Source organism: Anneissia japonica, unplaced genomic scaffold (genome assembly GCF_011630105.1).
Source record: "Anneissia japonica isolate Jap-2015-1 unplaced genomic scaffold, ASM1163010v1 scaffold26_len2425191_cov177, whole genome shotgun sequence".
Classification (NCBI taxonomy): domain Eukaryota; kingdom Metazoa; phylum Echinodermata; class Crinoidea; order Comatulida; family Comatulidae; genus Anneissia; species Anneissia japonica.
In genome coordinates, this window is record NW_022685220.1 from 629,520 (window position 1) to 656,779 (window position 27,260).

Below are 27,260 nucleotides of genomic sequence, written 5' to 3' on the forward strand. Positions count from 1 at the left end.
AGGAAAGTTCAACTGTCCAGATATAAGTTCATTTTTTTTATTTGCTACTATTTACAAACATTACTGTTTAAAATTCTTACACAGAATAATAAAATCGCACGATTTAAAAGATGCGAAGTCAGGCCAAATTAAAAAAAAAACAAAAAATGATTAGTTTATCATCCTAGCATGCATCTCTTCTATGGTATTAAAAAACATGGAATTATCTCTTCTTCTTTTTTGGGGGGGGGGAGGGGGATTGTTTTAAAAATTTTTTTTCATTTTTTAGTAAATAGTTGGTAGATATGTAACTTTGAATGTCAATGCACAAGCAAACATCCCAGGTTTGTACATGTCTCCTGCCAATTTAAGACCCCTCCAATTAAAGACCACTATTCTGTGGTCCCAATTAACAAATTTCTTTTACCTTTATTATTCTAATGAGAGACCAAAGCTGCTAAGCTGCTAAAGAAAAGGGAAAATCCTTGTCCCGAAAGCAGTTTTTAATTGGAGGAAGACCTGTATTTGGTTTAGCAAAATTAAAAATCACATCATTGCAGTCTTGGTAGGATTATAAACTAATAATTTTGTTCATTGGGCTTTACAATCAATATAAATTCTATAGTTATATAGTGCAATCTTCTATTAGCTTAATAGCTAGTATATTATATAAGTTTAGATACATAATTTTGAGGTAGGTCTATTATCGAAATATGGACTCCCTACAAACACATGTAGGGTAAGCACAATATTCCGCACTTTCATGAGAAACCAAGAATCCTTGTGAACTAACAGTTAGATTGGTAACCATCATATTAATATCTTGAGTAGTGATCCTGGGCTTGGACTCTCTGCCGTAGCTGTCACAGTGTAGCCGCTTTTCTCCATGGCTTCTTTTGTTGTTGGACCAATCGCAATAAACTGAAGAAAATCACAGTACCATTACTGAATAGGATTGTTGCAAATTTTATTAGGCCTTATGTATCTTTTCAACAATACAAATGATACTGAACTCAAATGCAACAAAACTTTAATCTTTTAGGCTATTATCACATCATCAAGATCATATCTTTATATGACCTTCTCTCCTTGTCACATTATGAATGATTTGGCACTCACGAATTACAGTACAATGAACAACTGTACTCCAATTCCTTTCAGTTGCAACAATAGGACTCAACAATAACAGCGTTGTTTAGTAGGTACCTTTTAAAAATAGACCATTAAGCAAGCGGTCACAGTTCTTTTGAAGAAATTAACCTTTCTGATCGAGAAAGAAAACCACAAATCCTGCATAAAAGTAGTTATAATGTTTGGAAGAGCTTTAGGGTGAGAAATCTACTTCCTAAGCTGTCGATATAAATCAGGCATTGTCGATAAGATTTTAGACGATAAATGAGATAAGATTTTAGACGATAAATGCGACCTGCAATACAAACAAACTATGTCATGAATGGAAGCAATTTGTGAGATGCAATGTGTTAAGTGAATCCCTGAATCTTGCATGTTTTTTAAACAAAATTGAAGACTAGGAGATTAAGATTATTGGCTATAATTTGCACTTGTGGTGAAACGTAACAATCCATGTATACAAGTCCCTAATACCTTCACTGACAGTTTCATCACACATTCATAAATCTATAAACCTAAAACCAACAGTCCAATGTATATAGTTCAGTGCTACAGTCTTAGCAACGAAATTGTCCAAATTTACAGGTTTGAAAACATAATCGAAAGCTACTCAAGCATTTTATCCATATTTTGGCTTTCATTGTTCAGTGTAAGCGACTTTTCAGCAGAGAGATATTATTCTATAGGGTCTGTGAGATAAAATTATTATTGTTGTCTATTTCCTGCATTTAAATTATAAATCCATTCTAAAGACTGATAACTCCTAAACGATTTGATTTTCCAAAATGTCAATCAAACTTTAACAACTTGTCCCACAAACATACATCATGGGACCTTTGCAACACTATCTAAGGGTGGGTGGGGCTTAGAGAAATGGCCAATTCCTTGTTTTTAATAATTTCTATGCATTATTAATTTTATGGATTTTTTTTTAACATAAATTGAATTGCATGGAATTGCGAATGTGTCATGATTATGATGAATTCAATACGTCTTAGAATCATGGTATTTCCACTTTTCATTGCACACCGAGTACAAAAAATTTACAAATTACAATATCAGGAGTCCTAGGTCTTCTGCAAGTCACAGAAGTCTCCCAAATATCAGGATGGATGGATAGATGGATTTATTTGGTGTAAACACCAAGGATAACCCAACAAAAGTCTGAAGAAGACATTTCCAGTGGGGTCCTTCTGGTGGTGATTGGGCAGACAACAGGAGACAATCTCCAACTCTTTTCCTAAGAGTGCACTGCATTTCTAATGTGCACATGGACCATAATGCTAAGACCACTGAAAGTAACAGAGAGTAACTGGCGATTGGAGCGCTTATTTTGCCTCAAATCGTGTGACTCAGGTCACAAGGGGGTCATAAGCTTAGCTTTAAGAAAGTTTATTTAACCAGACTTCCTGAAAATGGCTTCTTTCAACTTAGGACCCCTGTAATATGAACAACATACTATGGGATAAACACTTTAAAAAATAAAAGTGGTACTTCAAGGCAGGAGGATTACAAGTTAATTTACTTCCACATTACAACTATTTCTTTCACCTATTGTCATAATACTTGAAGCTGGATTGATCATATATGCTATGATTATGACAATAAATAAATTGCAAATACCAGTACCAAAATGATACAATGGACAATATTAATAAATCACTTCATTTAATACCAAAACAAATTAATTTTGTACTCTCCTTAGTACTCTAATCCATATCATCGTGTTCTTATCCATGCAGGTTATTACTAAATCAGGGTTTGAGTTTCCCGACAGGAACCGACAGCAATTGCTGTAGAAAGGGCCTTCCACTGATGTGGTAAATCCTAGGATCGACAGCAAGCTTTAGACCCGACGCGACAACAAATCGCGTCGGGCTGCGTCGGCCGACGCTGTCTGAGTTGGCCTTTACTAAATCAGGGTTTGAGTTTCCCGACAGGAACCGACAGCAATTGCTGTAGAAAGGGCCTTCCACTGATGTGGTAAATCCTACGATCGACAGCAAGCTTTTAGCTGTCGAGTTGCTTAACCAAGGCTAGGCCTGCAACGGATTTTATCCTTAAAAACAATAAAAACTGTTGATTTTTGCTGTAGAAGAAGAATAAACTGCTGTAGCAAAGTGATAGCCCACAGCAACTTCTTGCTAATGAAACATTTTGAGGAAATTCGAAATCTGCTAAATTCTTCATAAGTGAGCATAAATGGACTTGCATACTGTCACAATATTAAACTGAGTTAGCATAAAAATGTGACAGTACTGTAGTACACTTATACTTTTACTCATCCCCCTGGCAACTTTAATGCTCATAATGTGGAGAAAATGGATAAATTACAGTCAATTTTTTGGCCACGGATTCAGATCATCATATGCAACCAGAAATGGCATGTGCGTCGCATCATTTTTAATGACAATTCACTCAGTCTGCTGCGTTGAGTGCTCAAAGAAAACACAGATGGATTCATCGATCAACAACCATCATACGACCCAGTGTGTACCACGCTTTAGAGAAAACTATTTTGTAGCCACTATTATAATGCCAATTAATATTTCTAAACTTAGAATATTGAAAAAAGAACAGGTTTTCAATACTCTACGTCTAGATATATTTTGGTATTCAAGTAGTGCCTATTATGAATGCTTACTGTGTATAGGATTCTGATGTAAGCAAAATACATAATTTGTTTATATCAGAAACCTAGACATTTTAAGAAAACCGGTTCTTGAAATGTTCATGTTTCTGATGTAAACAAATTAAAATACATATATTTTTAATTAATTACAATCATAAAATTTTAATTTAATATGTACAGTAGGCCTATATTCAAAATGGTTACTGTATTCATGAATTCTTTGAATTTGGAAGTGGCCTTGAATTTTCTTACTTTAATATTATCAACCTAGAAACCTAGATAAAGTTCATAGAACCTGGGTAGATAATTTCCAAAAGCAGGTCTACCATACAAAATGTTGGCATATAAAAGAAAAAACTTTGGCAAGTGGCTCCAAATGTTGAAGGATGTACAAATATTCATCATCCCCAAGATGATAGTAGACTCACTTCCGTTTTGTTTCATTCACATTAAAAGCATTATGATAAACGTACTCAATTTTTATCCTTGTTTCATGATTTTCTGCCAAGTATTTGTTTTTACTCTATAAAAGTGTACATGCCAACAACACAACGACCTACTAAAAAGTGCATTTGAGGCAAGCGTTCGGGGGGGGGGGAGGAACTGTAGAGTATCGGCCTGGCACATCCCTACCACCCCCTATTTGTAGTGGAATTTAAGGAATGACTCTTCTTTCAACAATTGACCTTATTCTTCTTTACCAAATCACAACTGACATAATTATATAATACACCCAATTTCAAACAACCTGTTTCCAATACATTACCTCCCACGATGGCCCCTCACCCCAACATTCTTCAACCCCAGATTCACCATTGCATAGTACTTTACATGTCTAAAAGTAGACAAATTTCATGATCGTTATTTAATACATCTTCATCATCATCATCATCATCATCATCATCATTATCATCATCATCATCATCTTTAAAAGTCTGTTTTTCCCCTTCCCCACACGCAAGGTTTACTGAGAGACTGTACAGTTAGCTGCAAAGTGGGTGTATCAGCGGCAGCTTCTGGATTGAGGTTTAATACGACAGTAAATATTCCCAGCTAACAATATTACATTACAAGTATTTTAAAATAACGTTAAAGTTTGGTGATAAAAACGTTATTTTGTAGAACCTTATATACGTACTTATAACCTAATTTCACAACGTTTGAAAATTATACAACGTTGTGTGAACGTTATTTTGTTACATACCTAACTGCAACGTTCGCCAACGTTTTGTGTTTGCTGGGTTCTGTATTTGGTAATTAAATGTTAAAGTTGATTCCTAGGTTAAAAAAATATTGGCAAATTCAAGGACATTTTTTTTAAGGAGCAAAACCCGCAAGATGCCAAATAATCAAAACACTAAATAGTGCTTGATAAGAAAGTTCATGTTGGTGGGGTTGACAACTGTTTCGGGACAGAATAGTTGACCTCCATTTAGGGGGTCAGGGGATTCAAACAGAAGAGAGACACAGCACTGGCAAAGAGACGACATGTGTGTTTGGGTCAAGGGTAGGCTAAGGGTGTCATATAATGAAGCATATTATACTGCCTTGCTAAAAAATCTACAATTTGTTTTAATTTTGTTATGATTTTATTGGCATTCACCCCAGACAAGACCTTGGAAATAGAAGTCACTAGCTTAGGGGTGACATACAGTATTTAATAGAAACCAGTTTGATAAAAAAAATATACAGGAAAGCAATATGCTGATAAGAAATGAAATTAAAAATGCAATAATCTTGCTAAATGTGGCCTCTATAAAATAAAATTTCTCAACAATACAGAAGCTAAAAGAATAGATAAAACTATAAATATGGAAAGAACGCAGCATTAATTAACCTACACTTGGAGCTACACAAATTTTTCACAAGACAAAGAATAAAATGTCCTGTAAGACATACCAAAGTTTCACAGTGGCAAAATCTAGGGTAAAATGAGCAAAAAAGCTTTTTTTGGAGGTACAGTAAAGTTAATAGTTAAAAGATACTGGTAGACAATCGGTTGTAAACTCTAGAAATATAACCTCAAACATTTGATTAAAACATTGTGAACTTAGCTCATTTAACAGGTTGAAATACATTAGTTAATATTAAACTTATTAAAACCAAATCTTTGTTCTCCTGTGTAAAGTATCCTAGAAAGAATATGAACTTCGGAGAGCAGCACACTATACTGGTGGTAGTGACTAGGTGTGCACGGAACGGCAAAGATCCTTTCTGACCTTTGTGGTCCCTGGTTCAATTTCTTTGCTGCTCTCCTTGTCTTTGTTCACACACACACACACACACACACACACACACACACACACACACACACACCAGATAACGGTTAGCAGGATCCAGATAAATAACATATGCTCTCACCCTTGCATTCATACAAGAAAATCCCTGATCCAGATAAGAAGATGACAGTGGGATGACTGGCCGAAAGGAAACTGGAAATTGGAAATGATAGAAACATGTTCAACTTGCTAATAGATAGCGCTCGCTAACCATTAGTGCCAACCGTACGGGCATGTGCTAACGATTAGTGCCATTGAGAGAAATTTTAAAAAAAAAGCTTAGACCCCTGGACCACCCCAATTGGGAGTCCTCAGCCATACCCTGTCCCCAGCATCGGATTATCACTCTCTCGCAAAGTGTTTACTTGGCCCACCCACAGTTCAAGCCATGAAGAGGGGGACTTGAGCTTGTAGGCCCGAGCTGGGAAAGGTTTCAGAGGGCGTTCCCTCTCCCAAATGAGATTTTTTAAAGAACAAACCTCTTGATGGTTAAAAATGGCACTCTCAGACTGTGACAGAACATGTGTTGGTGTGGGCCTACTTTTTAATTTTTTATGGTCTGACCGCTGACGAATTCTGTCCGCTGGGGGGTCTTGACCTGTCCGGTGGCCTTGACCTGTCCAGTGGGGGTGAGGTGCTTAAGTCCCCTACCCCATGCTGGCATCACCACTGCTCAGCGCCACCATGGTTTGGGCTGAGGTAAGGAAATTTACGATTATGCCACCTCTAGATGGCCGGAAATGCACTCTCAGCCATAAAATTTGAAAGTAATTTTCTTTTTTTTCCCAATTTTTTCCAATTTTGAAAAATTTGGTGAGGGGGAGGGGGAGACGGGCCAGCTGGAACCCACCACCCACTCCCCCCACCCTTGAATTCGCCATTGCATGTTTTATGTACTCTATGTTTCACAGGAAATTAATAAGGACGAAAGAGCAGTTCTTGTATTAATATCATTACTCTGTTTATTTTCCAAAATGTTGGAAAATTAAACAAATCTTGACGTTCCATCATGAAGAGTCTAAAATCTAATTATGCCATTGAAGTCATAAACTGAGGGAAAAAAAAAAAGAAAATAAAGAAAATGATTACCATATCATTCGCATTGCTCTATGCAATATTTGGGTCATAAAATGTTAGGGGTCATGAAACGTGATAGTTTTGGGCCAGCATCCAGTCAGGTTGTGTTTACAATTGACCGGTACATGGTGGAAGCCATAAGCTGACCTGAAGCCAACAAAATAGGATTGAAATCGAGTCAGCTTGTGGTTGGCCTAAGGCTTGCTGTAGGCCAACTTTTTCCTTTAGTTTAAATGGAGTCTAAGTGTGATTATGGAGATGGCGAGGCTTGCCGAATACTGTACCAGTAAAAATTTTACAAGCTAATTTTCCCTAGAGGCACCATCATAATTATTTATATGATTGTTGTCTATATTATAGTATAAAAGTGTTTTCATTAGAGAAAATGGTCAACAATACGTAGCACAGGATTTGGAGGGGCGATCATTCAGAGTAATGGAATGTCCAGCGGAGCTATGTAGATCTGCATCTGATAATGAAATAATTTCAGAAATTCTTAATATTCCTAAGAAAACAAGTTTATACAAAAAGCTAATTTTTCAAAACCTGATATCATTGTAGGCTTTCCAACTGGAAATCTCTTCATCTAAAAGGACATGGTATATAAAGAAATGAATTTAATATGGAAGACTTAAGAGCATTTAAAGTAGAGGTAAGCCGAAAATTTGTTTAGAAAAGATGGTAAAATAACTGGCATGTGTTTTTCTAAACCCTATGACATTTTTAGCCTAGATTGGAAAATTTGGTGAACCTGATTTTGTAATCGGTAGTGGACTAGAAATCCCTTGAACTTGTATTTGAACTCGAGACCCGCAGACACCTCTCTCCTGGGCATCGAACAAATTACCTTTGATGATATTAAAAAAAAGGTGAACGGACAAAATTGAATCAAACAATTTACTGCTGAAAGCTGTTAAAATAAAGTCAGGTGACCAGTGTGAATCAGTGGGGTTGAATTAACCCAGCAGGGAGGAAGTAAGAGGTTCACGTCAAGATAAGTAGAACCCAGTTGTTGAAATAATGTACCACCCTGAATATTTTTATTAGTGTCAAAATTTTATGTTTTCATTTTGATACTACTTGTAAGATAAAATTATTTTTACTAATTTTATTATTGTACAAATATATAGTAACTCTTTCAAACGGTATGTGAAAATTAAGATTTATGTAAGTTTTACGATATGATCATTAGTAGGGAATGGAAGAAAAATCAACATACAGTACCTGTATATAGTATTTTAAAATTTAATTTCAATTTTTTTACTAACATGAAAAAATAAATCATAATTTATTCATGATGAACATATTTTAAGATTAAAGATGTATTGTCCCTTGCTAATTTCAAAAAATCATAAAAAATAATTTTGAAATCGACTTGCTCATTTTGCAATAACATACAAATTATTAACTTGTGCATAGAAATTAATTAATTTTAAAAAATTGTACCCTCATTTTTAAACCAGAAAAGTGTAATAAAAATAATAAAACACTTTCAGTGACTTTAAGTGTTTCTAACCTTTTATTACTGTAAACTGATTGTAAACTAATTTCTATGTTCAATTTGCTAACTTTTATGTTACTTCAAAATGGGCAAGTAAATTTCAAAAAATATTTTTATGATATTTTTTAGTATTTAGTATGGGACAATACATCTTTAAACTATAAGTAATCATCAGGCATTTAGTGCTCTAACTAGAAATTTGTCTCAAGTATGAATGAGGGTTCAAACCCTGGGTTATGTTTTTTTTCTCCTAAGTTTTTGTTCTTATGTCCTCATCATGTACTATGGCGAACTGTATATAGATTGGTCTATTTCAGATTTATGGCAAAGTGTTTTCAAATAAAAGAGAACAACAAAACATTAAAAAGCATACACTTTTGACAAAGGCAAATTTTTGTATCTTCATGAAACTATCAATAAACACCAGTGGTGGATTCACGGAGAGAGGGCTAAATGTCTATTACCACCCCCAACCCCCAGCATCCAAAACAATCACTAACCAAGTGCGAAATCACTTAAAGAGATTAAAATTTGAAAAAACTGTGAGGTTTCCAGGTGGAACAGCCCTCTGTACCTCCACATTAGGTCAAAAAACACCCTAAACCTTTCACCTCGGACAGTAGGTTCCACCCTCTTCGGACCATAGGTCCTTGAATGGCACTTGAGCCAACCGGCACTGAAAACAATATCAACCTGAAATTGTAAATGTTTATTTATGCATTGTACACTCCAATACAATATTAGGGTGCAATTATGCATTGAAATGTATCTAGCTAGATTCTGTGACAATACCAGTCCTTGTGGGTCTAAGGGCATCTGCTGAATAATGTCAAAAACATGTGTTTTTTAAAAACGGTTAAATTCCTTCGGAACACGTTTCTAGTGAAAAGTGCAACTAATAAAAACATGGTAATGCGAGCATTGGTAGGTGGGCGGAGCTTATAATGTTGATCAACTACGGAAGTTGAAGTTGACCTTACTTCCTGTGAGCTACAGCACATACTGTGAAAGAAGTAAACAACACACCGCGAAAGTATAAAATTATGTTAAGCCTAATGCATGTAATCCTGTTGGTTTAATCTTTTTCTTAGCCCCAAATTTCCTATGGGCAGACAATCAAACCAACGAAGAGTTCAATTTGGGTGACCGATGGGTCATGACTAACATGGTATTGTGTTGCAGCTAAAAAGTGTACCACAAAACAAGCCAACCCTATAACGAATGCGTGTTGTTAAAACACGCATTTTTAGAACGCATTCCTAACCGTGTTCTTGTTTTTTGGCCGTTCCTGCTGGGAAAAAAACATGTTCTTTAATAACTGTTTAAAAAACATGTTTTTTGCTCAGCAGAAACAGGCCCTAACGTGTCGTGTTAGCAAGAGGCCCAAGTTAAAATTTCACAGGAAACAATTTTTACACACTAATAAGGAACATTGTCACTGAAGTGGTATACTATGAGTAGGGAACGATGTATGAAAATGTTCCCACTTTGGAAAACACACACCTTTCCAACTTCTGAATATTTCCCACTACCATTCAAGATAATTTAGGCAAATTGGTAAGATGATTTCTTGGTAAAGGTAAACAGAATTCTCATCTTCTCTACAATATGAGACATGTTTTCTTAAACAGGAGATTGATATCAGCCAGGAGTACAGAAGTACACTATTTTGGAGGATATAGTCACGTTTATACCAAGCCTGGGGCTTGGTATTACTGTACAAGCACCTGAAAAATATACAATTTGTGGTTTATATTTTATACTGTATGAACTTTATTTGACTGCAGCATAACCGAACTACACAAAAATACATATCATAAAAATTAATATAAATTTTAATAGAAATGCCAAATATCTTCCCTCTGGGAAATACGTGCAATGCAGATGAACAAATTTGCTACAAATTCCACACAATTCAGATACTGTGGTTAATAAATACCAAAAACACAGAGATCAGATTTATTTCTCATATTTTATATTTTATGTTACTGTATTTAAACATTTCATAAGATATGCTGTCGTTTAATAAAAAGAAGAAAAAACACCATAAATAACAGACAATTGTTCATTAGAATGATAAAAAAATTTAGATGACACTGAAAATATTCAGCTTTATATACATACTTTTTTATTTAAAAACTCCTTAAATGGTTTATCATATATTCTCACGTATAAGATGACCCCAGAGTTTTTAAAGAATTTTGGACGATTTTTGTACGGCGGGCAAGACAACCCCCTGTCTCAACATCTGAATTCCTACTTTTTGCTGCTCTTTTATAGTCTTGATACAGCATCTAAATGGCTCAAAACAGAGGGCTTCCAAATACACTTTTTTGGTCCCGAAGGTGTCCCCTTAATAGGGGTGTCCCCTGAATAGGGGTATCCCTATTCCAGGGATACTAACCAAAAACATGAAATTGTCCCCTTAATAGGGGTTTTTAGCATGTTTTCATATGTGGCAAAGACAAGCCAAACCAGTCACTCGTCGGAAAAATCAATTTTTAGTTATTAATATAGGGTTTAACAGTACAATGAGAGCTATAAAATGGTAAAATAATCATTTAAATCCGACACTTTGTTATGAAGTTACACGAGTTTAAACATACAGCTGTTTAAAAAACAATATTTGAGAAATCAGAAACCATCACCAAATCATTAAAGATTGTTGTTTTAACATTGAAAATGAGGAAAATAACAGCATAGCATGATGTATAGATATATAAAGGTTAGTTTAGTGCAATAAAATAGATTTCCAAAATTTTGACATTCCAGCATGGAATGGCCATGTTTTGGCCATTATCTCCAAAACAGGATTTGCGATGAGTGACTGGTTTGGCTTTTCTTTGCCACATATAATGAATGATAATATATAATTCTTTATAATTTTATTTTTATTGACATAATTAGTTACAGTAGAATTAGAACTAATTTATAGCAATAATTTACAATGCAAATACAATCCATTTATAATATGAAATCAGCAGAAATATAATTAAAAAAACAGTTTTATGTGTTCTCAATATTTCTTCATGATGCAATGTTAATGAATGAATTTGAATCCTATGAAAGTGCACGAAAAACAAAGAAGAAGAAATCCCCATGGCTTTGGGGAGAAAATTCTGGTTTATTCTCAAATTTCAAAATTCAATTTTCATTTTCTATTAATTTCAATTTCAATTTATTCAAAAAACCTCTGGAACAGAGAAGTAAAGTAGTAGACCTAGAATACCTTTAAAACAATAGACAATTTATCCATACATGTACTAGAACAATTAAAATAAAAACCAAGAAAAAATTGGACAAACTCTCAAAATACAAAATTAAATCAAGTCAATTAGAGGAGAGAACAGAACACCACTTTTAACAGATACAAACAAAAAAACAAACCAGGAAAATACTTAAACACACCATATCAAACAAAGACAGATTATTTTACTTGATTCAAACATCTTTTTGCACTTCAATTTCAGTTAAAATATTATTATTATTATTATTATTATTATTACGTAATCTAACAAATGCTTTCCCTTGACAAACAGCAGTAGAAAGGTGATAAAAGTTGGAAAGGTGATAAAAATTGCTCAAAATGTGTCAAAATGCTTCAATATATGAAGTTCAGTAAATTTTTCTTATTTTGAGATTTTCTATTTGTTGTGATACAATATAAAAAAATAATAAGTGTCCCCTTAATAGGGGTTATTTGACCATTTCGCACACTGAATAAGTGTCCCTGTCCCCTTAATAGGGGTGTCCCCTTAACAGGGGTTGGCCGCAGTGTCAAATGATATATCGCCTGTCTTTTCACGGAAAAGTGTCCCCTTAATAGGGGTGTCCCCTGAATAGGGGTGTCTCCTGAATAGGGGTGCCGCAAAAGAGTGGTTCTACTGTAATACTATTTTATGGGCTTTTAAATAAAATTTCCCCACATTTAAAATTGCGTTCATACTAACAGTTAGTTACAGTAGGTTCACTTCAGTAGTAAATTTGTGTTCCAAACGATCTGCACATCAAACGAACATGATTTAGAACTAACAAAAAATTGTATGTGTTACGCGTATATATGACGACCCCCTGTATTTAGATCATGCTCCTGGACGCACCCTATGATCATCTGATAATTTTTTGCTCTCTGTTCCATGCACATCCTTAAAAACTATTCGCCATAAATCTTTTTCCTTTGCTGCACCTACACTTTGGAATTGACTCGCTGCACAGAATAAAAAATCTTCTTCTGTTGCTTCATTAAAAAATTACTTAAAACTCACCTTTTCCATTGTAAACGTGCACAGCGCGTTTGATAATGCACCTCGGTCATTTTATTGACGCTTTATAAATTCTTATATTATTATTATTCTTATCTTATTATAATTTTGCTATTTTAAGTGCCTCGTCTTATGCGTGGAATATACGGTGCCACATAATTTTAAAGTCTAATTATCAATACCATAATAAAGTTATGGAAAACGTTTTACCTTTGCATTTGCAAAGTTTCTCTTCTAAAAATATAATATTTCAAATATAGCACAAAATCTGATTTTATGATTTTTTAAAATTTTTTTACTAACACAATTATTTTATGTTCGTCATCATTTACATTTATTTTTTTCTTTGTTAGACATTTCAGAATATGATTACCTACATTGATGGTGCATTATAAATTCTTGTTGTTATTACAGTATCATTATTAATAATTGAATTGAAATTAAAATATTTAATTTCAGTTATTTATTTACTTATTTATTAATAAATACACCCATAGCATTCTATTGATATTATAGAAAGATCTTATTTATAATACTGTACAATTTAAGGAATAATCAATGTTTGAGAAATTTAAGAAATAAAATGTTTATTCTCAAATTTCACACAGTGTTTCCCTTAAGTATATAATAGGTATTAAAGTAATACCACTGATTCATTGCCTATCATTCTTTCCAAGTTAAGAAATCATTTTTCAGACAGAGACCTTTAATAGATTTTTGTATTTATTAATAGTTATATGTGTTGATCCTGTGCTAATTTCTTTAAAAAAATTTATAATGTAAGTTTTTTTAAATGTAAATATTTGTAATTGATGATCATTAAATTCAATTTTATATTTGTATATTTTAATAATAACTAGGCTAACGGTTTATTTTTATTGCTCTTGTTCATATTGTAGGATTTTTGTACGGATAATTGTAAATTTTAATGGAAATTATAAATGATAATTCCTTCATTCAATTTTATATATTTATTAGGTCTATTGGTTTAGTTTTTGTTTTATAAAGTAAACAAGGGCAGTTGACTCTTTGAATTAACATAGTGAATTTTTGCTTAAGCTGCCCCTGACCATTGTTGTTTGATTATGTATTCTGTTTTGGTCAAATAAATAAATGGAAAAATAAAACCAAACAATAACCATATATCTGTCTCTTATACACATCTAGATGTGTATAAGAGACAGCCCCTGAATAGGGGTGTCCCAAATTAGGGCTGCATTTTCTAATTTCTATTTTTACAACCACTCGATAAAATAAAATTTTCAAATTTTGTTCACCTGTAATCACCTGTCTTTTCAAGCTTGTAGGCAGACCATACAGGCCTGTTACATCCACCCAAATTCATCAAGCTATCACTGCATGGGTTCTTATTGTTATTGTTGTTATTTTCATCCCCACATTTTTTTTTTGTAAAAAACAAGATGCCATACATTTTTTTCTGGAAAATACACACATATTTACAGAAAAATATTAGAGATGGAACAAATAAAATAGTCGGCATAGTAAATAATAAAATAGTTGGCATAGTAAATCAAATGGATTATGTAAAAAGCATATATTTCCAATTCTCTACTACATTCAAAATCTGTTCAAACAAACACTTGAGTAGAGAATGCATATCTTGGCGCCAAAAAAAAATAAAGGAATTTGAAAAAAATGTGAGACAAATGTCTGAGGAGGTTTCCAGACATTTTCTGTTTGTGTCCCACTTTTAATGACACCAGGTCCAAAAAACAAATGAAATTGGGGACTTACCTTATAGCACTCAAATGATATTTTGAAAAAAAATTCTCTCATAGACATTGGTAGAATAATTTTCCATCATAGAAACTACCGGAGCCCCGCATGTTGTTGAACAGAGTGCCTGCGTGCACCCTGAGTGAAAGTGAGGCCAGACCCAGTCTTTCATTTGAAATAATTGATCCACATGTTGATAAATAAAAAGGCGCCACAAAACATCAGGGTAAATCTATGTAAACACTTTTGTTTGTAGGGCAATAAATATGCGTTTGTGGAACCAGTGCGTGTCCCTTGGACTGTTTTGATTGGTCTGTCATTAAATTTGATTGACAGAATAGAAAGGTACATTATAACAAAGATGTAGTTGGATAGATGGACGGATGGATAGATTGCAGTGAGTAAAATGTTTCTGGATAAAACAAGCAGCAGAGTTTTTAGGCTTTTAAGAAACAAAGGATTATCACCCTCACACATGATAATATCATCATCATATTATGATTAAAAAAAAAAAATTGGTGATTGCTTTCAGAACTTGAACAGATGGAAAGTTCAGAATTAAAATCCTATTGTATCCACCAATGTCTTACTTGTCTTCATTTGAACAAGACTTACTCAGACCCATGCTTGTGAAATTGACAACTATCTGTTTTTGTTTTTTTTAAACTGGCATTTGAGTATAGATTATAATCATTTTCATAATTATCCATCAAGTTTTTCATTAATTTAACATTACAGTATATTCATATTCTGTTTTCTTTAATTATGTACAGCACATTGCGTGCTTGCTTATAACGTGCTATATGAGAATGAACTATTATTTTTATTATTATTATTCAAAATGTTATCTTTTAATAGTCAATAAAACATACAGTAGAATCCCTATTAAGGGGACACTTCAAAACAAAAAAAGTGTCTCCTAAATAGGGGTGTCTCCTGAATAGGTGTGTTCCCTATTGGAACACCCCTATTCAGCTCTCAATGTGCTGTTCTTATATTGTGCAAGTAAGCAAGCTCACAATGTGCTGTAAATGAAAAACAGAATAAGGATATCATGAAATTAATGAAAAACTTGATGGAAAAGAAACGAATCCACCTCTGCTTCTAGCAAGCGATAGACGATGTAACGGCATCTGCTGACTGTCAGCGGCAGTCTGAATAGATCCTCATTAAAAAAGCGATCCATTGGTTCCGCGCTGTCGCGTGCGTTCGTCGTCGCGTCGCCATCACGCGCAGTGAGTATCTGGCTTGAGCAGAAGAACAACTTCTATTGAACGATTATGAAATATGAATATGGCCAGGATCAGTGGGCATACAGTATATTTATTTTTTTAATAAATTCTTAGTTCTTAAAAAACGAAAGTTTTTTTTATCAGTTATCTGACAATTTTGTTTACTTATTATATAGAAGCTGATAGAAGGGCTACTGACGACAGTGCTAATTTTTACAATTTGTGTACCGACAAAGGTAATCACAAAACTTTGGGACTATTTTAGCTCTGATATGCTGCACATTTGGTAAACATTTTTAAAAAAATTCCTGTTCACTTAATTTTGACAAAAAGGTTAGGGTGATATTGTTTTGTTTTGAGCTTCTTTTTTGATTTTGTGATTAAATTTCAGATAATGAATTAACATAAATATTATTACTTGTCCTCCCTAAGTTGTAAATTATATAAATTGTTATAATCAAACAAGAGAAATTATATTGATGGTATTATAGCTGTTATTTCATGATCTTAGTCATCTATTAGTAAATTTCTAAATGTTTTTGTTGTGGCTGTGTAAAGAATTTATTATTGTAGAAAAAAAAATTTATTCAGATTACTGTTTTAAATGTTTTATATTGATTTTTGTTAATCTGAGTTAAAGAAAATATTGCAGAAGTAATATAAACAATTACTGCCCAATATTGAACTTACAAAATAAAAATTTTTATTACTTTTCCAAATATTTTCTATAACTCAGATTAACAAAAACCAACTTAAAATCACAGAACAAAAGAGTTGTCTTATATCCTGTATGATATGATTCTAACACTATTATATTTTGTCTTTCAGATAAAAAGTTTTAGGAGAAAAAAGATTTTCTCATTACAGAACCTGGAAATAATCATAATTTTAAAAAGAGTTTGCTATTACTGTAAAATGCATTGCCTTTCTGCAACTTGATATTCAGTTTTTAGCATGTTCATCGATTGGTAGGAGACACATTTCCACCCCCACCCACTTTTCAAAGTGCGGAGTGGGTGAATCAATTGTCCCTCACCCAACTTTCACCAATCTTCTATAGTTAAAACCCCATTTTCCAAAGCAAGTGGAAAGAAAAACAACAATCACAAATGACTGTCATGAATTTTGTCTGTTCACTTGTGCTCTGCTCCAAGTGCATGGTAGATATTTCCAGACCAAAACCGAGTAAAAACGCAATTGTTTGCACATTTCATAACCCTCTCAGTAATCACTCCATCCATCTATGGGTGCAACGGTTATCAAAGGCTAAATTTAACTGTGAAAACAATGTACTGTACGTTGTTAAGATTGGAAGCGTGTAAACCTATTAGGCCAAAAGTGCACAATTTCTGCTTATCCTTATCTCCTTTTGTATGTTATTAAGACCTGTATATATTAGTGTTTAATATTATCTGCATACATAGACTCCTGTTTTTTCTAATTTCAAAAAAAAAAAAATACATTTAGTCAATTGAATTTTAAATAGCCGTTTATTAAATAATACTGTAATTATACAGCCTTCTTGACACGGACAGTAGTGACAGAAGTTTACGAACACCGATGTTATATTGACGCAATCTCGCCATGACGTCATGATAATGATAAATTAAGTAAATCACCTTCTTATATTTGTGAAATAAAAATGCTAACTAATGTTTTGCGTGCTTCCTATCTCTCTAGACCAGTTTGATCGTAAATTAGATGGTAGTCTTCTCGGATAAGGACTATAAACCGTAGGCCCAGTGTATGGCTCATGTGCACTATAAAGAACCCAGTACATCCTTCGAGACAAGTAGGGGGGTACCCCGGTATACTGGAACAAATAGCCCCTGTGGTGGACAACGAGAGTTGCTGGTACCGGAGAGCACAGACACGAAGGGACCCTTAGGGGCGAAGAAAGTCATTGATCGAGTTCCTAGTCCACATATCAAGCGCCCTAAGCATCTTATATTAGATGGATATGTGCGCTATATAAAATTACACTATTATTATTATTAGTATTTCCACTCACAATAGTGTTGTTGCAATACTACGACTTGCACAAAAGTGAAATTCAAAAAGAGGAGAAAAGGTAAAAACCTCTTGATTGATTTTAAAAGTACTGTACATGACTAAATTGGAGTGACTGTTTTAAGTTTATCTTATTTGTTTTTCATGGTTTTAATACGTCACAAGCTAAGCAGTAGATAATAAATCATTATTTTAATGAATGTCAGTTTGCACGAAATATATAAGCGGGCATGATTATGATTAACCAGGATAATTTGAAAAACTTTTTATGATGAGTATTTCATTGGCAGATTCAAGGGGGCCCAGGCAGCCCACTCTCCCTAAATTATTTCAAAAGTGGAAAAAAAAAGAAAATTATATTCAAATTCAAGCCACATCACCACTGTATTTTGAAAATGTAGTGCGGAAATAACTGTTAATTACATTCCTTAAAATCAATTAAATAAGACTAATTTTAAAAGACTATAATAGATGCCAGAGCTTCCCCTGGACCCCACCTAGTGGGCCCATGGCGGCGCCCTGTTCCCCGGCCAAGGCATGCCCCACTTTCAACAACGGATCCAGGCCTGTGGTATTTAGACATTAATCTAAAAAAAAAAATCAGAAGTGTGTCCTTGCTTTTAGCTCAATCCACACTATCAAATTTTGTGTGACAAATAATGCGATTTGTTCATGTATGAGGAATGCCATCCCAAAACCAGTGTACTGTCACTTTATGTTAAACTGAGTAATGAACATAAGAATGTGGCTTTTATATATACTTCAGTACAGAGAAGCCGTAAGACTTTTACTCATAACTTTGGTGCTAGAAGTCGATTCCAGTAATACCATCATTTTAACGCTTAGGCGAGACTTTTTTTATTACTTGCTTCGCATACTTATTTTTTTAAAGATTATTGAAGGAGGGTGGAATAAAAATAAAAATAAAACTTTGTGTTATTACTCAGCAAATAGTTTTGCCAAAATCATCATGACAAAGGAGAAAATAAAAATAAAACTTTATTGGTGAATATAAAATAGGATGGTTAAATGCTTCAAATTTATATAATTAGGAAGAAATATACATATCTTATCTTTGGCGATTTCAAGGCAGCGGAGGGCGTAAAAAAAATAAAGAAAACCTTTTTTTTTTTTTCCACTTTTTCGTGGCGGCAGGTGTGATAATTGGCCAAAAATGAAATTTTATTTTTATCAATATTTGCAGTCGGTGAGTTCGCTAAACTAGGTACAAAAGAAAAGTCTTACAATGTTGAGGATATGAATATATTAAAAAGTCAATTTTGATTTTTTTTATTGGTACCTGATCCAGTTTTGGGGATGGCAAGCCTCCTGGGTATAATTTAAAGTTCAAGTTCAAGTTTTATTTCAAAATATCATCATTGTAGCTTTGCAGCTAAATTGCGAATGATACATTAGGGAAAAAAATAGACCTGGGTCTATACATTGCACAAAGATTACGAAACAACATTTATATATAAATTCAAAATATAAGGGTAAAGATACACAACAGTAAAAATATATTGATTTAAAAATTAAACTATTAAACTATGATTTAGGTTTAGGATGAACTGATTAATCTGGGCTTAATGTTAATATTGAGGTTCAAGTAGATAATGCAAGTCTTAAGTATTTTGCTGGTTTAAGATACTAATGAGGTATGGAATTGGGCTTTGCTTGTATCTATTAGTTCTGAAAGTAGGTGGTTTGAATTGATTTTTCTTTCTCAAACTATATTGGTAGTCTATTTGAGCAGGTATCCAGGATCTAAAATTTGGTGATTTGCATAGTTGTTGAGCAAATTCTAAGCATAATTTGTTTCTTCTACACTCCGAAGTGTCAGTAGAAGTGATTTGAAATCATTATGCCCATATGAGAAAATTACAAACAAAACAAGCACAATTTTTTTTATAACACAGGCCCTTCAAACTCTACTTCCTTTCATGGATCCTTAATCCAACCCTACTCTATTCTGAAATTTCATTTAGTGTGAATTTTCCAAGAGCAGCATAACTCCACTATGTGTGTAATAAACCAATGTGTACATTGTTTTTCTTGTTTCAGCTGGCCAACAGAGGGCAGAAATACAAGTTATTATGCTTTGCACCATCTTGCGAATAGATGTTAAGAACTTGTTTGTGTTAAGTCTGTACACACATCAGAAGAAGAATAGGTAAGATGTGCAATAAATAAAAAAAAAAACAAAATGAAATTGTGCACACAAAAGGTATCCAGTGGTAGCTCCCGATATAAGACAATTATAGTTCTGAACCAAAGGGCAACTCAAATCAGGGGCAGATTTAGGGAGAGGCGGGGCGGCCGCGAGCCCCGACCTCCTTTGGAAAGTAAAATAAAGAGAAAAAAAAAGAAAAAAAAAATTCATCGCCCAAAACGCCTTTGATGCTATTTTCGGGCATCTAGAAACCAAAAAATTTTGCAAAGGCATGACTCCGGACCCCCTATGTTGGTTTTATCTCTATCGGCCCCATTTTTGGACATCTCTGATTTATAATAATAATAATAATAATATGTCGTTCTTACATAGCGTTTCATGCCTTTACAAGGCCTCTAAGCGCTTCACATTACTACCCCGGTCATTGGATCAAACACATGGAACACATTGAAACAACAAATTAAATTAGTAAATGAAATTATATTATCATCCCATAAATTGCAGCAGTAATCAGCGCAGGTTGTGTTGGAACCTACCAGGTACCCACTTGTACTCCTGGGTGGAGAGAGGCAACTGTAGATAAAGTGCCTTGCCCAAGGACACAAGCGATTTGCACAGCCAGAGTTTCGAACCCCAGACCTCAAGATTGTGAGTCCAAGCCACAACAGGTGTGCCAACCGCTCCTACGATTTATGGTTTATGGATCTCCTGGTTTATGTGATAGCCCAAAATTGGGTTTTTTTTAACCATAAATTAGGGATTGGCAATCAAAATTATGTACACATCAGATGGAAGAAAAGGCAAAAGGTATAGTAAAATAAAACAAAATAAAATATGCACACGAAAGGGGTAGGGTGGGGTTTATGGGGAGAGACTTTTAGAGTGCTTTTAGACCACAATATTTTGAGACTGACAATGAAAATAATTTGTTTTTTGGTCGCCAAATTTATATTCACACCTTCCCCGCTGGCCTCCCACCCCAATCCTACACCCACAAAAAAGAAAAAAAAATAGAAAAAAAATAGGACCAAACATGACCTTTAACATTATAAAGGTGGCAGGTTAACCAGAATGTTAAACACTGGATATACCTATATGATTGAACTTAGTACAATCTTACTATTTATTCCCACACCTGACTGTACAAAACAGTAGAAACATTTTCCTCCACCTTGTTCATATCAATACCAGTAATTATTATCTACAGTAACATAAACTGGCAGCTATATGCCCCAAGTTATTCATAGTGTAAAAGAGTAGGGTATTAGCATGCAATAATTTGGTAGTTACATCGTAGTTCACACGCTTATCTGAGAGTCTATTACCAGCCTTAGGATAAACAGCATTTTCTACTGAGATGTAAAGAAAACATGCCAAGCTTTGCCTTCAATTTACATTACTCCATCTAGAGAGACCTACATAGGAATAACCCGGAGACCAGCGGCAGATCTAGCACTTTGAAAAATGGGATGAGGCCGCACTTTGAAATCTGAAGGCATATCTATTTATATTATTTTCCTTCATTTTAATAAATAATAATACTTTAATAATAATAGTGTAGACTTGTATAGCGCCGGTATCCATCATATGCTGGATGCTCATGGCCGTTGATGTGCGGACTAGTAGCTCGACTTTATTCCCTTCATGTCTGTGCAACTTGGTTAACCGGTACCAGCAACTCTCTAGTCTTCCAGCACAGGGGCTGTCTCCTGTCTGTACCTAGCCTAATTCTAAGTGTGTATAAGCCAATTTCAGATAGACGGGACTGGAAATATTGCACTAGCAATGGCAGTATGAAACCATCATGCACCTTTTCATATCAACCATCTATTGCGGTGATATTGCGGTAATATAATGCCTTTCACTATGCCAGCATGTTATTGGTAGTGTCGTTTGTTTTTTTTTTTAAATGGAAGTAGGCCTGTCAAATTTCTTTTTCCATTCTCTATATCTGTCAAATTTTCCATTATCCTATCAATTTTTTTTCAACATCTGATGCAAAGTAGTGTAGCGGAAATTTTGCACTGATATTACTAGGTCCGAGATGGAATGTCATGTAACCCCAATATTGCAGCTACAGTAGTTTCTCTGACATTTTCATACAAAAGGCAATGCTGGGAATATTCCCCTATCTATCCTACAATTGCGTCATAGTTCATGCTGAGCCTTTTTTTTTCCTAGCCAAGGTATAAAGGGCGCCACCATAATGAAAATCATTTCCATTAACTCTAATCAAACACAAACAAACAAATAGTATCTATTTTTATATCATTAGTCACGTGAGTTCACGTTCTGGTGACCACTGCCAGCAAGTTTATGTGCAATACAATAGTGGTATATTTAGATAGAGTGGACGTGAACTCATGTACTTTGGCGCCCCGAGTGAACCCTGTCGTGCTTAACTCATGTCCCCGGTAGCAAACTTGTTAAACCAAAACAAGTACATCTGTTCATGTTTTCATCAATGCCTGTTCAGAAATCCAAGTAAATTTTCTCATTGTTTAGGTAAATAGTTTTCTCTTTTCTTTTTCTTGGGTTTATTCATGTTAATGCAAGACACTTCAATTTCATAACCAAAATCCTGGCTGATGGGTGAGGGGGACCAATGCAAAAACAAAATTCCATATATCACTGAGATGTGTGCCAGAGCATTCATATTATATTAGTAACAAGTGCTAAACTAAATTGGAAATGACGGTCCGACGGCCAATCTTGTGTCACATTTATCATGCTAAATTCACGAAGGCTTTGCGATTTTTCCTCCCGGGAGACTGAATGTCAAATATAGTATTATATTTAGAATTTTTGTTTTACAGATATTATATCTCACAAGAACTGAAACAGTAGGTGGTTATTTTTTTTTTCTTCTATTTTCATAGGCACTAACTGTAGGTGAGGAACTTATTAAGAAATAGGCCAGGGATTGCCTGTAAGATATTTAATTTAAGTGGTGTTTTTGGCTTGAGAGGACACACACCGTCGTGAGGACCTTGGTATAGAAGGCAAACACTTGAAGGTCCATTAAAATTCACAAAGGTTTTGCAAAAAAAATTGCGATTTCTGGTCATCTAGAGGTGCCATAGCCACATGAGTCTGAGGTTGTTTAGACCTTTCAACTTAAAATTTCCCCCTCCCAAAAAAGGCTATTCATTGTATAGCAAAAGCAAAATACTGATTTAAAGTAAATGGCAGTTTTGTACGATTTAAATCCAAGAAAGATTCGTAAGTTGGACCTACAAATAATTTCATTTCTTGCAAACATCCAGTTTGGCTGACAGCAACATCATGACACTATGGCTAGGCCCAAGAAGCTAAAGTAAGATCTGCCCATGTGACAACTTAGTAAATTACAATTCCAAATTTTTCTAACATACAGTACCTGGATTTCATCCATTGCTGGAATAAGTGAAGAAATGGCTTCACAGGAGAATCGGACACCAGACGGACTAAAGAATACAATATAATCTGGGACACCCTGAAAAACATAAAAAAATATTTAATCAATTTCTCACATATTGTTATCTATATATTTATTATATCTTATAAATTTGAATAATTAATCTCCATTTAATTACTAAATAATTTCTACACAATATATATAATAATATTAACAATAACATTCAACAAAATATTAATAATAAATCTTAATATCTAAACAAGAAATATAAAAATAAGAAAGTCATAGCAAATATTTATAATAAGAAAAATATTAATAAAAAAAATGAATCCAATAGAACATGTCAGAAATAAATTAGACAGCTGTGTTACCCAATAGATCAAAGTGCAACAATTGTATTATTTTAAACTGCTGTAGTTAGAGTTATGAAAATTTTAATTCTAATCATTAGCAAATCTATTTTAGGATCCTGTTCTCTAAAAATACCTGAAGGGTTTAGAAACACTATGACCCACTTTATAAGATGTAAGCCAGCTGGTGGAGATTCCCGTGCCAATGTCTGTAGCAATTCAATTCCCTGTCAAATTACACCAGCAATGGAAATTTAATTACCAGAGTATCTGATAGGATTGGCTATAAAGAGCTCCTCGTCTGTTTTGAAACTAATCAAAGCATTGTATGATGTTCCTTCACACCTGTGCACTTAAAGTGGCTTTTACGAAGTAACAACATAATTTTGTGCCGACTTTAATATTAATAAAAATAAGGATAACTACGACACTAATAATAATAATTATTATTACATCATTAACAATAATTTTTAGATAGAATAAAAATAGTATAATTATTTTTGGCTGGAAAATAACAATATATAACAATAATAAATAGAAAACATAAACAATAAAAGATTCAAAATCGAAAGGCAAACTACTACTATTTAATAATAATAAAATAATAATGGAACAACATTTTTAAAAATGAAATAAAAAAAATATAGATTATGATCAAAGTACTATAAAATACATAAAATCATGGAGATTTAAAAAAAAATAAAGTAACAATAACAATAAAAATAATAACAATAAAGTTATATTCGAATTTAAGTCTGAGAGTGCCATTTCTGGACATCTGGAGGTGTCACAGCCACAAAATTTTAAACTTCAGTGCCAACCACGGTCGGGATGAGGTGGTGTAGATCCTCCATCGATAAAAATCCCTCCCTAGACCACCTCTATTTTGAATTTCTGAACCTGCCAATGATCCCTACAGCGCAACCATCCTTTCGAAATGCCAGATATACTCCTATAAGGATATACAACACTTGGTATGCAGTGTTACGAAGGGTTTAATCATCTTTTTCCATGTGTTCTTTCATGCATGTTTCAAGCGTGGAGGTCCAATATGAAAGTGATAGCACAGATCTATGTTAGTGGCATCACATTCATGCTCCGGAGGATGTCACTAATGCGAACAAAATGTATGCTTGTATTCATAGTGGTGGTCTGTTGTAGCACCTGTGTTTTCTCAGACTTGTAGTATCAGGTTGTGTATTCTATTTTCAGAGACTGTCATTTGATAAAATTTAAATGTAGTGAAACACCTGGATTGGAGAATATACCCTAACTCTCAATAAACTCTATCAGTGTAATAAAACATGAATTAGTTGTATTAACTTTTCATTGAAATCTAGTTCACCAGATTTGTGTTCATCATAAACAAATTCATAAGAAGTGGTATGCAAGCTATTGTTGTCATAACATTTAATAAACCAAGTTTCAGGAGAAGTCAGCTGTACCGCCAGGCTCACAACCAACCACAAAAAAAAGAGTCCTGGAGGAGTCCAGCAAAATTGGTAATTTTGGATCTATTTTTAAGCTCGAGTTATGAAACATATTATGCATGGAACATATATAATTCTTTTTCATTTAAACCCCTCCAACTCTGCTTCACATCCACCCCCATCCCCGCGGATCGCAACTGGTTATAGCTTGGTACATACTGTACATGCCATATGATCTGAGGGTCCTGGGTACATGTTTAATTTGACAATTAATTTTTTCTTTTCTTTTGTTGTTCTTCTGGTATTAGCCAGTCCACATGAACACAACATTGGGTCAGTTTTGGGGCATGGGCTTATACCAGAGGGGGGCTCTTTTGTGGAATAATTTAGACTTCAATATAAAAAATTCAAGCACACTAGAACTTTTTAAAAGAAACATAGTAATGTAATAACCATTAGTATGTATTATATATATTTGTTTTTTCTTTGTACTAACACTTAATTATTTTAATCTAACACAATTATTTTGTTTAATGTCCATACGGCCTCGTGGAAGAACACCCACTTGGGCTGTCTCTTATACACATCTAGATGTGTATAAGAGACAGCATTCTAGTTCAACAGATTTGTGTTCATCATAAACAAATTCATAAGAAGTGGTATGCAAGCTATTGTTGTCATAACATTTAATAAACCAAGTTTCAGGAGAAGTCAGCTGTACCGCCAGGCTCACAACCAACCTCAAAAAAAGAGTCCTGGAGGAGTCCAGCAAAATTGGTAATTTTGGATCTATTTTTAAGCTCGAGTTATGAAACATATTATGCATGGAACATATATAATTCTTTTTCATTTAAACCCCTCCACCTCTGCTTCACCCCCACCCCCCATCCCCGCGGATCGCAACTGGTTATAGCTTGGTACATACTGTACATGCCATATGATCTGAGGGTCCTGGGTACATGTTTAATTTGACAATTAATTTTTTCTTTTCTTTTGTTGTTCTTCTGGTATTAGCCAGTCCACATGAACACAACATTGGGTCAGTTTTGGGGCATGGGCTTATACCAGAGGGGGGCTCTTTTGTGGAATAATTTAGACTTCAATATAAAAAATTCAAGCACACTAGAACTTTTTAAAAGAAACATAGTAATGTAATAACCATTAGTATGTATTATATATATTTGTTTTTTCTTTGTACTAACACTTAATTATTTTAATCTAACACAATTATTTTGTTTAATGTCCATACGGCCTCGTGGAAGAACACCCACTTGGGTGAACGAGTTTTTTGACCGTTATAAAATAAAGTTGTTATTATTATTATTATAAATTCCCTTTTCAATATATGGGTAATTTTTCAGAACTCCATGTTTTAGTTAAAGTCAATTTTTGATTTTAGTTTCTGAAAGTAGTAGGATTAAACATAGCTACTCATTCATATCCTTTTGCCAGAGGAAAGGCTGTTATGTAAAAATTGGGTGGGAAATGGGCTTATACCCGAAGAAACTACAGTACGTGAATCGAAGATTTTATAATAACAAGATAGAACTCTCTGCGGTTTGCATTAACAAATTAAAAGCGTCCATTCACGCAGAACGCAACAGAAAGTAACTGTGATTGAGAGAGGGCATCCTAGTCAAAAGTAATCGTAATTGCAAGAGGGTGCCATACACTGTGTTACAGAATTTGTACGCTGAAATCGCAGAGAATGGCATCTTGTCATTATAACGTCTTTGATGAGAATTCATGTTGAGGTACAATACTCACTTCATTTTTAATTAAGTTTCTAAATGATTCATCTATCTCTGGATGTGCTGTTGTTTCATACACAGTGACACTTTCAAAGGATATTCCTGTGGTATTAAATAAACATTACAATCAAATATTTATTCATTAAAACATATATACTCAGATTATCATTACAGAAGTTACCCAAGCACAGATGAAACAGAAATCCAAACCAAATCAGATTATTTTGTAAAATAAGAAATTACTTAGAGGAAATTAAATCAAAATTAGAATACACACCTCAGTTCAGCAAAAAGATGCAGGACAGGTGGATCTGTAAATTTT

At 34.0% G+C, this 27,260-nt stretch overlaps 1 protein-coding gene across 1 annotated transcript in view; it reads right to left on the reverse strand.

Annotated features, from left to right (window-relative positions):
• Positions 1-444: 444 nt before the first annotated feature.
• Positions 445-27,260, reverse strand: part of LOC117108786 (uroporphyrinogen-III synthase-like) — a 45,724-nt gene continuing 18,908 nt past the window's right edge. The window contains exons 6-8 of the mRNA XM_033250939.1: positions 26,955-27,040; positions 23,390-23,485; positions 445-900 (exon numbers count right to left, since the gene is read on the reverse strand). Coding sequence (XP_033106830.1) covers positions 790-900; positions 23,390-23,485; positions 26,955-27,040 — 293 coding nt within the window. The 3' untranslated portion in view covers positions 445-789. The remainder of the gene's footprint in view (positions 901-23,389; positions 23,486-26,954; positions 27,041-27,260) is intronic.